Source organism: Colletes latitarsis, chromosome 10 (genome assembly GCF_051014445.1).
Source record: "Colletes latitarsis isolate SP2378_abdomen chromosome 10, iyColLati1, whole genome shotgun sequence".
NCBI lineage: Eukaryota > Metazoa > Arthropoda > Insecta > Hymenoptera > Colletidae > Colletes > Colletes latitarsis.
In genome coordinates, this window is record NC_135143.1 from 25890786 (window position 1) to 25907185 (window position 16400).

A 16400-nucleotide genomic window follows, 5' to 3' on the forward strand; every position below is an offset into this window, starting at 1 on the left:
TTGATAAAAGAATTTAATCAAATTTTGTAACTTGAAAGTTAGGATTATACTGAAAGTAAATCATAAAACAGACATGTAATATATCAAGACAAGTTTTATTTTGAGACTCGATTTTGTTCAATCTTTAGTAGTAACGAAGTGTTAAACTTCACATTATTTGTATATCTTATAATACAGTATAAAATAAAAACAGTCTTATTTAAAAGGTATAGTTGTGCATTTTTTATAAGAATAATTATTATAATACAATTTGCACTGGCAATTAAAATAAAATTGTATTTTGTTAATACTCTTTCGTATCCTTCTTCGTTCTAAGATTCGTCATGCTTTGGTTCCAATATATTAAAAGGAAAAGTAAAAATGTAAAATATATGTATAATTACCTATTGTAAATTTCCATTGCAGCAAATATCTGTTTAAAAATCGATATATCTATTCTCCTTTCTTCTGCATTGCAATTAATCTTAATAATAACACGTTATCTAAGCATTATATGCAATATACATCTTAGGTACAGGTCTCAAATTCAAATATGTAAAGGAAGTAACTTAGGGACTAGTAGATGGAATACTGGAATTTTGAGTACATGACTCACAAGTAGGCACTGCACGTTGTGAAAGGTGACCACTAAGAACTGCGTGCGCACCCATGCACCTTATACACAGTACATCGCCACATGACCAACAATGATGCTGAAAAATTTATCCAATTAATTTTCCTTCGATTCAATTACATGTCGGTTTGTTTACCTGTCGGTTAAATGCGTCGAATGTAGTAGAACATGTACACTCTTCCATATTGCGTGTCGATTTCCAATCTAAAGCAACCGTCTTTAATTCGTTCTCTAACTGATTAATTTTTATTTTATTCTTAATTTTTTCTTCGTGATTCGTTGTATTTTCTATTATCGTTTCAGACAACGGATCCTTGGCGAACTTGTTATCAAATTTTAGCTTTCCTTGTAGTCCTTTTTTTTGTACATTATTTAAATTCATTACCGAATTCAAGGAACCCACTCTCTATGGAGGTACGAATAACGTTATAAATCCAATGATAATTAAGTAATAAAAATGATTATACAATATTTGAACCTTCACAAGGAGCTTAACGTGGTCTTCTAAGCAACTGGTATGATCGTGCATTACTAAAAGGAAATCTTCATACGTTTCTCTGGGATGAATACCGTTTTCAAATCGGAAGTACATTCCTCGCCACAAACTAGAAAATTACTTTCCTTAGTCTTTGATTCTTTCTTTTCGAAAGTAGAAGTATGAACAATAAGTTTATGTATTACATAATGTTCTGTGGTGCTAATTTCGGTTGGAGAACGCTACTGGACTCGTCATTAAAACGATTACACTTGTAGAGTGGATTTATGTATTCGTGCATATTAATCGCCATTTCCCCCCATAGAGAATATGTTTTCTCCGATACTCTGGAAGTAATCGGGAACGAATGAAGTAATAATCTCTCGCGAAATAAATACAGTTGCGGGCAAGAGTTTAAGACGATTATCTTTTCTGTTCTAATTTATGTAAGCTATTAAAAATGTAGTAGTCTTAAACTTTTGTCTGCTACTGTATATTTTAAGATTAATACCTAAGGGCATTTCTCTCTTTTTCAGAGTTCCCTATGAAAGTGCCATGCTGGCAACTATGTACGTGATCATGAAGAGTTAATAAAAAAAATTCATTAAACTGAAATTTATGCGGATACTGCTGCAATAGTTGATACGTTGCGTCAATGAACTGTGTAAAAATTGGCGCTAATTCTTTACTATCACAGTTTATGTGACCGCAACGATCGTTAAATTTATGACCAAATGATAACCAGTCTTTCTCTATTAACGCCTACAAGAATTATTATTTATAAGAAATAGAAATAAAATTTAAAAGTTTACATAAAAAATTCATAGCAATAATTAAAATTCTTACTTGAAAACCTTGAATCGTCCTATAAAATGGATCTAATAATAGTGCACTTAATGAACATACTTGAGCAGTGCGGTCCCAACCATCGCTACAGTGTACTACTACACTAACACCGTTCGAAACTGCTCGAGTAATAAACCAAGCAGTTTCTAATATAGATCGTATATGTTTAAGCCATCCACTGTTTTCCAAACCAGTTAAAAACGTGCTCATCGAAGTTGTCCTCTGTACTGGATGGTAATTAATATATTTAAAACAACGAAGAATTACTGTTTAAATACCGAATTGGAAATAGTACGATACTTACGTTCTATTAATTTATTTAAGCTGGTTCTCATTACATGTATGTTCTCGATACCAAAGAAATGAAACTTTATATTGTCATAAAAGTTCTCGTTTTCATACCCTTTCCCCGCAGCTTTGTTAGCAAAAGCATTGATCTAAACCGACAACGTTAAAAATTGGTTTCTAACACTTTCATAAATTATAGATGAAAAATTTCATCGAACCGATTTACGTAACGAATTGCCGAAATATTTTTAATTACAAAAATACCTTAATTCATGTTTATAGACTTACGCGCGGTCGTGTATCTACAACGTACATATATTTAGAATTAAGATTTGTACACAGAATATTATACATCATTTGTTCATCCTCGGGACACCGTGCACTGAATCCTGATAAAGGTTGACTACAACGGCAAATGGCAGCCTATAGAACATGTTATTATTTTGAATGTATATTATTTTGTCAATTTCTTTATTTTTCCTTTTGTGAAGTTAATTGATTTGGCAAATGAGCGGCTCATTTATTACTCGAACCTTGTTAGGATGTAAATATGTTAAAACTGGCAACCTCCCTCTGCTTCTGAATTTTGCACTGCCCACTAAGGTGCTATTGGCACACGTACTAGGTACGTATAAATACTTCGGGTACGTGTCGCAAAGCTGGAAACAATACATAGTTCCAGAAAAAATTGATGCAGATTTACAAATTGCAAATTCTATAAAATTACATACTTCATAAGTTGTATTTAAATATGTGAGGGACCACTCTTCATTTGGAACACCTTGCCTTTGAAACTCGCTTTGAACATTAAAAAAATTCCATCCTGCATGCTGTGGCAAGGTGTCCCTGCTTGCTTGATAATGGAAACAATAGAGATCATCTAAATTTACTAAAAGAAAGATACATAACGTTAAACATCAGGGTCTTTTAACAAACAATATCTTTTCATTTAGAAATATACAATCAATGTACTTTTTTTATTTCAATTTTGTTTACCTGGACAAGATAATTTCAATAGTGTTTGATATGTGTCGTGGCAATCACGTTCCTTTGGAATGATAAATGTTACAATAAAAAAGTGTTTACATTTAATACATAACGGCGAGCCTGTTGTTGTTAATGCTTGTTTCTCAATATTTGAAATGTGAGTATATAAAACCTACAATATAAAATGGTAAAAACATTATTTTTAGTACTTGTATTGCTGTTAAATAAAAGTTTTTTCATCCATGATGAGAGAAACTATTATATTAGGTTGTCCAATAATTTGTGAAATACCTTTATGAGACTTACTAAAAGGCAATTGTAATTGGAAGAAATTTACTATGAAATGGAAGATACCTGAATTTATTGGAGAACCTAATAGATTACTTTTTAGAGAGAGACTGTTACAGCAACAAGATTGAACCTAACACATTTTATGCTCTTACCCAAATTTGTTTCTTTCCATTCCGTTCTATGAATACAAAATGAGTGACAGTTAGGTAAAGGGTTCCGATAGAGTGATTGTTACTATATTTGTCAAGAATCCTCACATTTTCCACCTTAAACCACAACAATGACAACTGTTAATAATCCAACAAAACAATATTCCAGCATTGTTTTCAATTTTAGATCTACACATTTTTGTTAAATAAATACCTAAAACACTACGTCTATTTTGAAGTAATTACTGTCAGGAAACGTATATTTAGTCTTTTTTTTTCAGACATTAGAAAGTAATGTGTAACAAGAAAGAGTAACATATTGACAGATATTGGGAATCACATAGGAAGCTTCTTTACAACGATTCTGTAATAAAATTGAGCAAATGTTTATCCGGGTACCTTTGAAATCTTTATTTGATCCATTTTAAACTTTTCGTTCGCCATTATTTACACCTGGCGAATCATCTGACGGATTACAAAATTGGTTACCACTATCCACTACTATCAGCAGTGCAGTGATGGTCAACTTTGCTATTATTGTATACCAGCAGTGTGGCCAGATTTGGCATAATTGAGTGCATCGACGGTGACACTAGTAACGACGAACTTCCTTAGCGTTTAACGGAGTGGTAGGGAAAGCCAACATATCCTACTGCATGGGCCATATGTTACGCGTGGTCAGCACTTCACGCAACTTCGAGAAATCTTGTTCTTGAATAGCTGAAGTCCGTTCTTGCGTCAATGGCATGCAATTTCGAATCTCGACTACCCAGGCATTTTTACGTTTCGAGCTATACAGGGTGTTCGGCCACCTCTGGGAAAAATTTTAATGGGAGATTCTAGAGGCCAAAATAAGACGAAAATCAAGAATATCAATTTGTCGATTGAGGCTTCCTTAAAAATTTATTAACGTTTAAAGTTCCATACCGACCAGAAATTTTTTCCTAACATCAAATAAAGGATTACGACAAGAGTATCTTTTTCACAGCGTACCAAACACGAATAGGGTAACATGCAATAATATAATACGGCAGAATAAATTCTTCTTTCGCTTTGTTTCAACTTTTCTAAACCTATATTCGTGTACGCGGCCCGAACTTCACTGAACCAGAAGCCAGAACGGACTTTGGCTTTTCAAGATCAAGAAGGACAGGCTCACACTCGCCTTCTTTCTCGATTTCCCGCGAAATTGCGTGAGTGCCGAGCTCACGTAATATGGCTCCTGCAGTAGGATATGCCTACTATCCCCACCACTCCGTTAGACGCTAAGGAAGTTCGTCGTTACTGGTGTCGCCATCGATGCACTCATTTATGCCAAATCTGGTCACACTGCTCCAGATCCATTCGGATCAAAAATTATCGTTGAACGATTGCACGAATATTGTTTTTTTTTATAGAAAGAATCGAATGTTAATTATAATTATTGATAGCTTTTTAAATGTTAGAACCTTCAACAACATCGTACATTTGTTATACGTTGTCACATAGAGATAACAACTTTTTTGACAGATCTTATTACGAATTCAATAGAAAAATAATAAATCTGTGACCAATTTCTTTAATTCCTTATCTATTTCAACCAAAAGTAACTTGATTGTTAAAGATCTTTATTTTTACTGTTTTAATAAGTGATAAGAATGTTTGGAGAATTTCAATCTTTCTAAATTATTCGGAGTTTAATCATTATTATTAAATGTTTTTATTATATGAAGAAATAAATACACGTATATATATATATATATATATATAAATGAAGTACACTAAAAATACGTAAATACTATTATAAAATTTAACCTCGTATGCCGTTAATAATTAATTATGAGCAATAAGGCTGGAAATGGAGGTAAATTTTTGTTATTGTAAAATTATATTTTGCTTTTACTATAAAGGGTTCATGGATTTAGTAACAAGCGGTTTGTCATTCTATTAATATAGGAGAGATAGATCCTGTTCAGGAGGAATTGGCTGGTCGTGTACGGGAAGTAGGAAATCATGCAATTTGGAGTCTATCCAGTTGCAAACCTGGTTTTGGTGTAGATCAATTACGCGACGACGTTACAGAAACGTATTGGCAATCTGATGGACAACTTCCACATTTAGTGAACATACAATTTAAGAGGAAAACAACAATACATGATATATGTATTTATACAGATTATAAATTAGATGAAAGTTATACTCCTAGCAGGTAAAACATTTATATTTATTGAAGAACATAGATTATTTGAATGACCAATTATTGGAACAAATTAGTTTCACTATTAGTTTGAATAATCGACGTTTTACTGTATCTTTAAATTAAAGTAATTCACTAAATTTTTTAAATATGATTTTGGATTGTCCATAGAATAAGTATTAGGGCAGGTACAAATTTCAACGATCTTCAAGAGGTAGAAGTTATGGATCTGAACGAGCCAAGTGGCTGGGTTGTGATTCCAATAAATGATATAAGTGACAGACCTATTAGGACATTTATGATACAAATAGCTGTAATAAGTAATCATCAAAATGGACGAGACACGCATATGAGACAAGTTAAAGTTCACAGTCCAACACAGGACATTCTTGGACCACCAGCTCCTTACATTCCAGGCCAATTTCTCACTAATGAACTTCTGCGTTATGCTACAATTAGATAAAAAAACTAAAAGCAATGAATATTTCGTTATCATGGTTTTATCAATATTGAATAAAAATTGAAAATCACAAATTCATTTTATATATTATTACTACCTAAATTTAAATAAAATATGCAATGAAAACCGAACCTAAGTTCCGTTTAAAATCGTAAATTGCGTGTATACATAAATGCAATACATTCGAATTTAGAGGATTTCTGTTGGGACAATAAGGAGAAAAAAAATATAAACATACAATTCGACGACTTTCCTTTCACCTGTGAGATGTTCTTAGATACAAATTGATAATCCAAGTGGCAATCTGACTGTGTTTGTGCAAAAATGTTGATAAATCTATTATTAATTTTTGTATTAGTTAATATAACACACTGTCAAGCACATTTGCAAAACAATTATGTACTAAATACCTTACTTGAAGAAACAACCAATTTTTTTGAGAAATTAAGATCAGATTATGGTATGAAATTTCAAGTAAAATAGAAAATTCAATATATTTATTCATATATTACAGTTTAGAATATTATTTTTAGCGTTTAAAAGTTTGAACAAAGATATATTGACTGAAATTAATGAAAATATTACAAAGCACATGCAAAATTCATTTAAACAACCGTTTAACCGTTATAAAAGAGAAATACTAGAAGTTTCCAACAAAGGTATGTACTCATTATGGATAACGAGAAAATTATCATAATTTGTTAACAATAAATCTATTTACATAATGAGATAACTATGATTATGATAATTTTACTATAAATTATTAACCTGGCAATTCAATGGATTTACCTTCGATTCCAAACAGTTCCTTAAATGCATACTGTAGTTTATGTTCTGTTAAATATTTCAATAATTGACCCATATTGTTATGACGTTCAGAAGAAGGAAAAGATATTTCTTGAAAACCATTAAATTTACGCATATTATCAATATTACAATTTTCCTCTTTTTCTAATAATTTTATCAATATTTTGTGCCAATTCATAGATTTGATCTAAAAATTGAAGAACAATAGTCAGTTTCCTAAAATTGAAATTTAAATGTAACAAATATAATGGAAGCTTATACCTTTTGCCAGCAATAGTCACAATCTTCTAAAATGCCTTCCATGCAAATAATACCTGGTTTTCCTGCTAAACAAAAACCAGTAACAGAATTTTCCATTGCCATAGCGATTATGTCTCTTCTCTTAAATTTGCTATATATATGATGGCTATAAATCCAATATCTAGCAAAAATCATAGATCCTGCTTGCTCCTTTCTTTTATCTTCAATGTCATAATCTTTTCTCTGATTCACATTAGAAGCCATAATGTAATCTTCACCATTGTCTTGCAGCCATGATATTAGCATGTAGATGCATGGCTCATGTTCCTCTTGATGGTCAACAACATTATTTAGTGCTTGGTTCAACAACAGCTGTTGCGTTCGATTTAACGACGAACTTCTTGCATAAATCTCTGGTTTTTCTTCAGGATAGTTAGCTGGCAAACTAACCAACAATTCGATCGTTCCCTGTATAGAAGATACAGTTTCGTTTTATAAGCATTGCATTAACTACCTTATTTTATAACATTTTTTAACCTTACACCGTTCATTGGAAGTTCGATCGAATATTCCAATCTCTGAGGATGTTCTTGAGCAGGATTTTTAATGAAATCATTAATATCAGCCAACGTTCCATGATCGGCAATAACCAATTCTTTTGGATAAACAGATTCTAATGCTTCGAGTTCGTAAATTTGCACCATCAAATTTTCGCTCGTCTTTTCGTTCGTGGACATACCGTATATCGATATTACACATATGGATTCACAGTCAAGATATTTGCAATATTAATAATGAAAAAAGCGGTTAATGACACTCGATAGGAACATTAAACACAGATGTACTACAGTACTATGTATACTGCACATATGTATATTGCACAAAGCGTCCCCACGTGCATTCTGACAGATCGCAACAATCGATAAATCGAGCTATCGAATCAGTGAAGATTTAAATTTAAATATTCTTTTACGCGCCTCATGTTACACTAGAAATTCTTATTTCAAATGCTTTTAGTTGACCTAAAATCAGTTGAAACACATTCTTTATGAAATATCAATTAATATTTACTTAACTTAACTTAACTTTATTTTCATTTTATACAATATCAATTTTAAAGTACTTTCTGATGTTTTTTAGGTATTGACGTATTAAACGAATTTGAAGATTTTGAGCAGTTGAATTTTAATGTCGTTCGAAATATAAATTTTTTCTCTTTACAAAATGAGCTTCAGACAACTTGGTTCATTGCAATTTTGATCAATTTCAAAATATCTGTTTATCGGATAGAAGTACGTCCTGTCGATCGAATATATAATAATAGTAAAGACTAAAAGTAAGTTTTGCTGTTTCTTTTTATGTTAATAGTATTTATTTCAGAATCACATTTTCCATTCCGTTGCTGATTATACTCTGATCAATGGCAAGGAAATGTTTGTACATAGCTGCGTTTATGGATCAGCTCTTTTGATAGTTCAAAATGAAGATGGCTCGATCCTTATCTTACGCTTCGCAGAAGCGGAAAATAAGTATGATTTGTCCCCCATTCAAGACTTTGAACCCAACGACATAACGCATATAGCAATCTGGCAAGGAATGAACCAACTATACTTAGGCATTGCGTCGCGCTCGAACATTTTAATTTACGTTTGGTTTCGTGATTACTTTGATTTGGTGCAGATCATAAACCATGATACCAAGAAATTAATCCCTTTCTATAGCAAAGGATTTATGTATCTCGCTGTAACTGGACCTACCACATTAATTTTCAAGTATTTTTTAAAATCTAACGAGTTTGCGATAACGCAAAGATTACCATCCAGCCAAGATGTTTCGTCTTTTCAATTAATAGAAGGTCACTTTATGGAAAATTTTCTAAGTCTTTCCATAGACTCGTCTATAGTTATCTACAAAGAAATTCATGACCGTTTTGTTCCGTTTCAAAAAATTTCTCCCGGGGCATTTACTGTACCAATAGTTTCGAATAAAGCAATCGTGCTTTTATCTTTACACGAAGACACGATACTAATTTATCAGTACGATGGCTGGAGGTTTGTAAAATTAAATATAGAATTGTCCGGGGTCCGTCAATTTCGTCAAATTACTTTGTATGGAAAAGACTTGTTGTTAATGAAATATACAAATGATACATGGGCGTTAAAACAACCAGTATGGACCAAAAAGAAGTCTAATAAGGATTTGCAAGACGAAATCAGAATATGGAATATTAATGCTATGAATATGGCACAGAGAATACCGAAAGAAATACCTGATTCGGAGAATCCTGTTAAAATTTTGAAAGGCCACGTTAATAAACTTCTTGTTCGCAATGTAAGATTTTATGTTTTCAACAAAATAAAATAAATCTGGATAATTAAATAATCTGAAATTTTTATAGATAAACGAGCATAACTCGCAAGCGTTAAAGGATGTATCGAAGCAGCGTGAAAGAATAATCTCAAAGCTTCAAGAACAAAAAGACATTATAAATAGTAAATTGCACTCTAACAATTTAACTCTTGTTTCTTTACACGCGAAAAATATACGTGTTAAATGCAAAACAAAATGCAAAGTCAATCGTCTGAATATTAAAGGAAATTCTAATCCTCTATCCAAGTTACAAACTACTAAAAACAATAATCGAATACTGAATTTTGAAGCCGTAAACGTTACAGAATTAAAAAATTGGAAATGCCCACTGTTTAGCCTTCCCATAGAAAGCATTATTGTTGACAAATCAATTAATGAGATATCATTAAACGATTTACAGGAAAACGTTCTCAAAGTGATTGGTAATCAAGAGGTCCTTGGTAAAATTTATTGACGTTTATTTTCTATGCAAAATAAAATTAATCGTTGCTTATTAATTTGTCAGAAGAATGACCCACAAAAAATATATTCTATTATAGGAGAACACATTTTCTACAGTATGAATGTGACAGATGCTTCTATGCGATTGAATATTGCCTCAAATTCGACGAAAGTAGAAATACATACGCAAGAGATCAAAGTCAAAGAATTAAATTTAGTAAAAGGTGGAATTTTATTACCGTTAAACGGCCCTTCCACAACGATGAATGGCTCGATTAAAGCATCTAAAGTAAAAGTGAAGAACAATATTCGTTTAAAAGGGAAATTATTTGGTGATTCGAGAAAATCCTTATTGCCTCTGACGATAATTCCTGAGCTCATTACCATAAAAGGTGGTTCAATCTTAAATAATACTAGAATTGAAAATTTAAGATCAGGAGATTTAATTACCAATAAGGCGAGCTCAGTCAAAGATATCTTGTCGAACGTAGTATCTTTACGCGATAATGTATCGGTATCCCTAATATTTTCTAGCGAAAAAACGGTGAGGGACTAATAATTTTAAATAAAAAATTAACTTCTAAGGTATCTCATTGTCTTAATGAGTAAATAACGCGAATACATTTTAATTCAGAAATGGAACAATGTTATTTTACATGGTTTTCAAAATTGGATAACTGCTGATTCCCTGGATAGTGTTATCATATCAGGAAGAAAACATATTTTGCATAATGTGGGGATAGAAAAATCTACATACGAAAATGTTAAATTTCCAGAGTACGGTCACTCGTCATTTATTACATTAAGAACATAATGCTCTTATCTCGTACATCTAAAAAGTGTTCTTTTTTTCGTTCAAAGGATTGAAACACCATTATGTGGTATTGCTATAATTTCACCTGAAATAAAGACTACCACACTAGTAGTGAACAATATTAAGTTAAAACGATTGAAGAGTTCGCGTGTTTTTGGGAATCTAGGTGAAATATATTCTACACAGAATTCAATCTCTTTGTTCAAGCCCTTCAATCTGATTGTTGAACGGTCTTATCATAATGTTACTGCAAAAAATGTATCTGCAATACGTATAAATAACGTAAACTTAATAGGTGATATTACGTTATTCTTTAAATCTTGTATTTTCATTTAATATTATAATTAATACTTCTACCATTTCTTCTTAATTTGCGCAGAAATGGAAAGACTTGTAAATTTATGGATTGAATCTAACACTTTGAAATCTCAAATCGAGACGATGAATTTGGTAGTTGGAGTACTTCAATCGCCTATTCAATTTCGTATAGAAGTGCCTAAAGTAATAAAAAATATGGTATCAGAACAAAATGTTTACGTGAGTAACGTTAATAATGTAAATATCATTGATTTTTTGGCCAATGCTGTCAAACTTGATGATGTAATATCCTTAGGAAACATAACGTTCGGTGAGTCATGATTTCTAATTGTTATTATTAAAATCATTCGATAACATTCATTAGTAAAGTATTTATACATATATACTTCTTTTAATGTTTCAATATTCTTCGCAGACAATGGTTTCACAACAAATGATATGTACACTTCTTATCGCCCGTTCAATTTGACACAATTAAAGGAAAATCCTAATCTACATAAAAAACGGATTTCTGGAAATATAGAAACGAACGCGATAAATTTGCCATATTCTACCGTATTCGTAGAAAGTGAAATTCCATCCAACATTGTTATTATAGGTACTGCAATATTTCCAATAGAACCAACAATGCGAAATATAAACAAAATCAATTTAAAAGAATTGTTTACAAGAATTTGGATGGCGACAGATTTTACAGTTTTTCGAGGGAAAAATTTGCACATTATAAATGCACAATTGAAAAGAAAGATTCTCCTAAATGTGAATAAATTTAATTCTTTTATACATTTTTCGTTAAAATATTTTCTACAAAGTATTCAATAATAATCTGTTTCAGAACTCTTTGAATACGTTAAATCTTGAAACGTGGAAGAACATATCAGAACGTATTTTAAGCAAAACAAAATCACAGGAAATAACGGTTCTTGCTTCTTTAAAGAATATTGAAACACCTGTTATCATAGGTTCAAGCACTCCATCCATAAAGTCTTTAGATTCAAATTTTAACGACGCGTTTGATAATGCCTTAATAAGACATAAACAGCAAGAAGTTACGGCAAAATGGACATTCGATAAATTAAAGGTTTTAGGTAATAGATAATGTAGCAAACATTTTCATTATTTATTAATTCCTTTCTTTTATTAATTTAGACAAATTGCACGCAAGGAAAAAAATTAACAACTTGAATTTTAAAACGGATATCATGAGATACAACTCAACAAGAAATATTGTAACTGGGAAGAAAACGGTGGTAGTTTTAACAGCAGACAATTTGAATGGTTTAAATTTCGATAAATGGGCTGATAATGCTTTAATGCGAGAGAAAAAGTCTGTGACCATTAAAGGGCGAAAAAATTTTAACACTGTCACGATCAACAATATGAAGTAATTAATCGAATAAAATACATTATGAATTGCGATTAGTGTGTCGTTTTGAATTTATTCGGACAGAAATTGATATTTACAGTATATCTGGCACTATAATGGGGCATCGCATAGAGGAAGCATTATCAAAATCGGCAGATCAAACGCTCTATGGTCAAAAAACAATTCAAGGATCTTTCAATACACCGATGCTTGTTATTGATAGTTTGGTGAACGACGTAAACTTAACCGATTTAATGAGCCGTCAATTGAAGAAAACGGAACAGTCTTTGCAAATAATAAAAACAAAAATAAAGTTACAAAACGTCTTAAAAATTGTTGGAAATCTTACAGTGAATGTTTCTTATGGGAAAGCAGAGTTGAAGAACTCTTATAATGCTTATTCGAATGTAGAGGCCGTCGAAGAAAAAATGAGAAAATATTCAAAAATATCTGAGACAATTAACGTAGCATTACGAAGTGAGTTATTATTCCCTTTATTTTTATTTTTTTATTTTATTTTTATTAGTCTGCATTTATATATTTTATTAATATTGCAGATCGGGCAGTTTATATAAACAAATTGGAAGTTGTAAAAGAAATGAATGCTATCAATGCTTCTAACGAAAATATATCGCTTCAGAAAGAACAGTGCGGAACTAAAAATTTTTCCCGGCTTTGTGCTAACGAGCGCGTAGTGAATATAATTTCTAAATTAAATTCGAGTGATTTTGTAATGATAAAATCGGTTTCGTTGGATAAGGAGGAGTTTGTTGTATGGATAAAATTCGATTCAGTTTCCATATATTTATACAACAATATTGACGACAGCCTTTCTCATTTAAAAGGTTTGTATTAATGTTTATTAATAAGAGAGATAAAAGTTTTAAAATATTAATAATTTGCAGACTTACATATTCCAAATATAATCGACGCGTTCGTGGAGTCGATGTCACACTCACTGTGGATCGTTCTACGATTAATATCGCAAACGCTGGCGTTACATTATCAACCCTGGAACGACGTTCAAGAATATGTTTTACCAGCTACGGATGTATTTAAAATGAGTCGGTTTTCAAATGGGCAGCTATTATTATTATTATCGGACGGTGTCTGGAACCTCGAAGGTCTTGCAAGTCCCCAAAATGTTATTAATATTCCTCTTAAAGAAAAAGTGGAGGCCCTTATAGACGGACCTAACTACTATGTGAAGTGCTCATCGAAGAACAATATAACTTTAATGAAGGCACGATACGTAGGAAATTGAACACTGCATTAATCGGTTATAGTAATTTTAATGTATTACTAATCTAAATTCATTGCACCATATATATCATTATTACGATAATGTTAAAATTTTCTTGCCTTAAGTAATATGCAATAATTAATGTATAATTACCGTAGTTTAGTCGCGTGCAGTATAATAAATTGGAGTTCCTTATAAATATAAAAGTGTAAATGTTCTTAGAAAGGTAACTTGGTCCTTGCGATGATAGGAGTTGCAAAATTAATATCCACATATTTTACACCACAGTCTACTTTGGGAACTACAAAGGTTTTCCTCGAACGTTGAACACGTTTTTAGAAAAATGATTCATTGGCGATGGAAGACAATGCTACCTGAAAACCAAAGGAAATTAGCGCGCAATCCGAGCCGCGGACAATTTAGGTAAATCGAAAGACAAACTTTTGCGGCGTTCTTAATGACGGTGACTTCTTCCGGTCTTGCTACTTTTCTAATCGGTTCTATCTTCTTCTTCTCTTCTACTTTGAACAACTTCTATAAAACAAACATTTCAACCCCGCGGATATTATAATCTACCTTCCGTTCCTTTAATTAAACGGCATATGTTCTTACAGGATCTTTCTTAGAAAACTTCTCCACCATTTTCCTTCTTTCTTCCACTGCGTTGTCGAGGGCAGTCTGCTCGGCAGGCGTGAGTACCAAAAGTCGGGGATCCATAGCGATCCAATCACTGGTAATGACCTGATTCAACGTCCAACGTTTCGCCGGGATAGGTTCGAGAAGACACGACACCAACTTCTTCACGTGCTCGGTCAGAGTGATTTTGCTACGGAATTTCCATTTGCGATTCCTTTGTTGCTCGTACAGACGTTTGATGTCGGTGTCGTCGAATGGCATTGCTTTATTTAGTATGATATACAATACGACGCCTAGCGACCAGATGTCAGCGATCTTTGGATTATATGGAGAACCGCGTAGAATTTCGGGCGCGGCGTACGACAGCGAACCGCAGTAAGTGTCGCTTAGGACGCGTTTGCCACGATTGTCGATCATGTAACGGGCAAATCCAAAGTCAGCAAGCTTTACGTTATAATTCGATGTGAGGAGAACGTTCTCACACTTCATGTCGCGGTGAGCAATCTCCAACTCGTGTAGATATTGAAGACCTGGAGAAGAAACAGCTTTAACGAATTCTCTTGTACCTCGAAACATTACCTCCCTCTTTTCCAGGATTTTAGAATAGACTCTCTTTAATTCGTTATTGAAATTACCAAGTACAAGCTGTCGGAGCCATACGCGTGCCTGGCCCTCCGCGATTGGGCCATTCTTTAAGATAAACTCAAGAAGATCACCATTCTCGGCGAATCGCATGAATATAAAGTATTTCGTTCGTCTTTGGAATATACTGTGCACGTGCACAACGTGAGGGTGGCTCAGTTTCGCCAAGATCTCGAGTTCACGGGGCAAAAACTTTCGTACGAAGTCCTTCGGTGCTTTCTCGGTGTCTATCACTTTGCAGGCCAATTTGTTGTTCCTGTCCCGGTCGGCTTCTGTTTTGTATTCCGCGAGATAGACCTAAATTATCATTTTTATAGATTAAAACTGCACACTCTACGTATACAAATAATATCTAGTTACGTAACATCTATCGAGTTATTGGGAATGAAAAGAGTAGAAGGCATATTTAACTCGACATTGATATTGTGATGAATGATTATAATGAGGAAATTTTGTATGAAAATTTTTTAATGTATTTTATTTTTCTGATAATTCCTATTCTCTTTAGGATTTCTCTAATACTCGGATCTCGATGTTAATAACAATTAAAATCCACCTTGGCATAAGAACCTTCGCCCAGTCTCTTCAGGAACCTGTAACCGCGTGCGAATAAAACGGCTTGTTCGGATGGCGACTGATTCAAATCCGACATGAGATTTCACGATCCTCTGGCAACATCCTACCGCCTTTGTTACCATAATTCACGATTAATTACGGTTGTTGTTTTCCGCTGCGTTCTCTCTTTAAAAACGAAATCAATTGGAAATGGTTCTACTTTCTCTCTGAAATGTTTTTTCAATATTTAAACAAAAAATACAAAAAGAGGTTATTTCATTTCATATTTTTAAATAAATTTTTCTTTCTCGTTTACGCTCGTACTTGTAGATGTATTTTTTTATTTCATATTAGACGTCACTCTTACGAAGGATTATAATATATCGATTTCGTGGTTGATTAACGAAAATTTTTGTTAAATAGCGAGAGAGCTTCACTGTGTCATTTCTGCGATATCTTATGTTAGTCGTTGTTCCTCACTTTTTTTTATAAATCAAAACTGCAATGGAGTAGAATAGAGTAGAGGTCTGGAAATGGAGATACCTGTTTTTTACTTAGCCATTTTGTCTAATTGATATCACACGCGAAATAGCATGACAGAGAAACTCATGGCCTGCTTTGTACGATAGTATCTATAAGATAATAGTAGAGCCTTTATTTACTGTATATCAGGACGTAGTAAA

The 16400-nt window shown here is 32.7% G+C and overlaps 5 protein-coding genes across 5 annotated transcripts; 2 read left to right on the forward strand and 3 right to left on the reverse strand.

Annotated features, from left to right (window-relative positions):
• Window positions 1-79: 79 nt before the first annotated feature.
• Window positions 80-4828, reverse strand: Mtmr6 (Myotubularin related protein 6). Its single transcript, XM_076774434.1, has 13 exons — window positions 4049-4828; window positions 3653-3766; window positions 3219-3381; window positions 2954-3111; window positions 2756-2881; window positions 2511-2645; window positions 2239-2371; window positions 1935-2161; window positions 1600-1850; window positions 1295-1435; window positions 1092-1218; window positions 750-1019; window positions 80-692 (listed from the first exon to the last, which is right to left on the reverse strand). Exons 1-13 carry the CDS (start codon window positions 4091-4093, stop codon window positions 549-551), a joined length of 2034 nt encoding a protein of 677 aa, XP_076630549.1. The 5' UTR covers window positions 4094-4828; the 3' UTR covers window positions 80-548.
• Window positions 4829-5093: 265 nt separating this feature from the next.
• On the forward strand, window positions 5094-6359 carry Apc10 (anaphase-promoting complex subunit 10). The gene is made up of 3 exons (XM_076775197.1): window positions 5094-5492; window positions 5585-5837; window positions 5997-6359. Exons 1-3 carry the CDS (start codon window positions 5468-5470, stop codon window positions 6286-6288), a joined length of 570 nt encoding a protein of 189 aa, XP_076631312.1. The 5' UTR covers window positions 5094-5467; the 3' UTR covers window positions 6289-6359.
• A 250-nt stretch (window positions 6360-6609) lies between these two features.
• On the forward strand, window positions 6610-13964 carry LOC143346098 (uncharacterized). Its single transcript, XM_076773855.1, has 15 exons — window positions 6610-6745; window positions 6819-6944; window positions 8473-8624; window positions 8713-9663; window positions 9731-10142; window positions 10242-10687; window positions 10778-10920; window positions 10984-11123; window positions 11337-11585; window positions 11691-12034; window positions 12111-12363; window positions 12425-12659; window positions 12742-13118; window positions 13199-13486; window positions 13547-13964. Exons 1-15 carry the CDS (start codon window positions 6610-6612, stop codon window positions 13903-13905), a joined length of 4611 nt encoding a protein of 1536 aa, XP_076629970.1. The 3' UTR covers window positions 13906-13964.
• On the reverse strand, window positions 6809-8185 carry LOC143346756 (RWD domain-containing protein 2A). The gene is made up of 3 exons (XM_076775195.1): window positions 7875-8185; window positions 7354-7800; window positions 6809-7279 (listed from the first exon to the last, which is right to left on the reverse strand). Exons 1-3 carry the CDS (start codon window positions 8067-8069, stop codon window positions 7049-7051), a joined length of 873 nt encoding a protein of 290 aa, XP_076631310.1. The 5' UTR covers window positions 8070-8185; the 3' UTR covers window positions 6809-7048.
• Window positions 13965-14232: 268 nt separating the features above from the next.
• Window positions 14233-15814, reverse strand: LOC143346099 (testis-specific serine/threonine-protein kinase 3). The gene is made up of 4 exons (XM_076773856.1): window positions 15719-15814; window positions 15156-15459; window positions 14497-15050; window positions 14233-14418 (listed from the first exon to the last, which is right to left on the reverse strand). Exons 1-4 carry the CDS (start codon window positions 15812-15814, stop codon window positions 14233-14235), a joined length of 1140 nt encoding a protein of 379 aa, XP_076629971.1.
• Window positions 15815-16400: the final 586 nt, after the last annotated feature.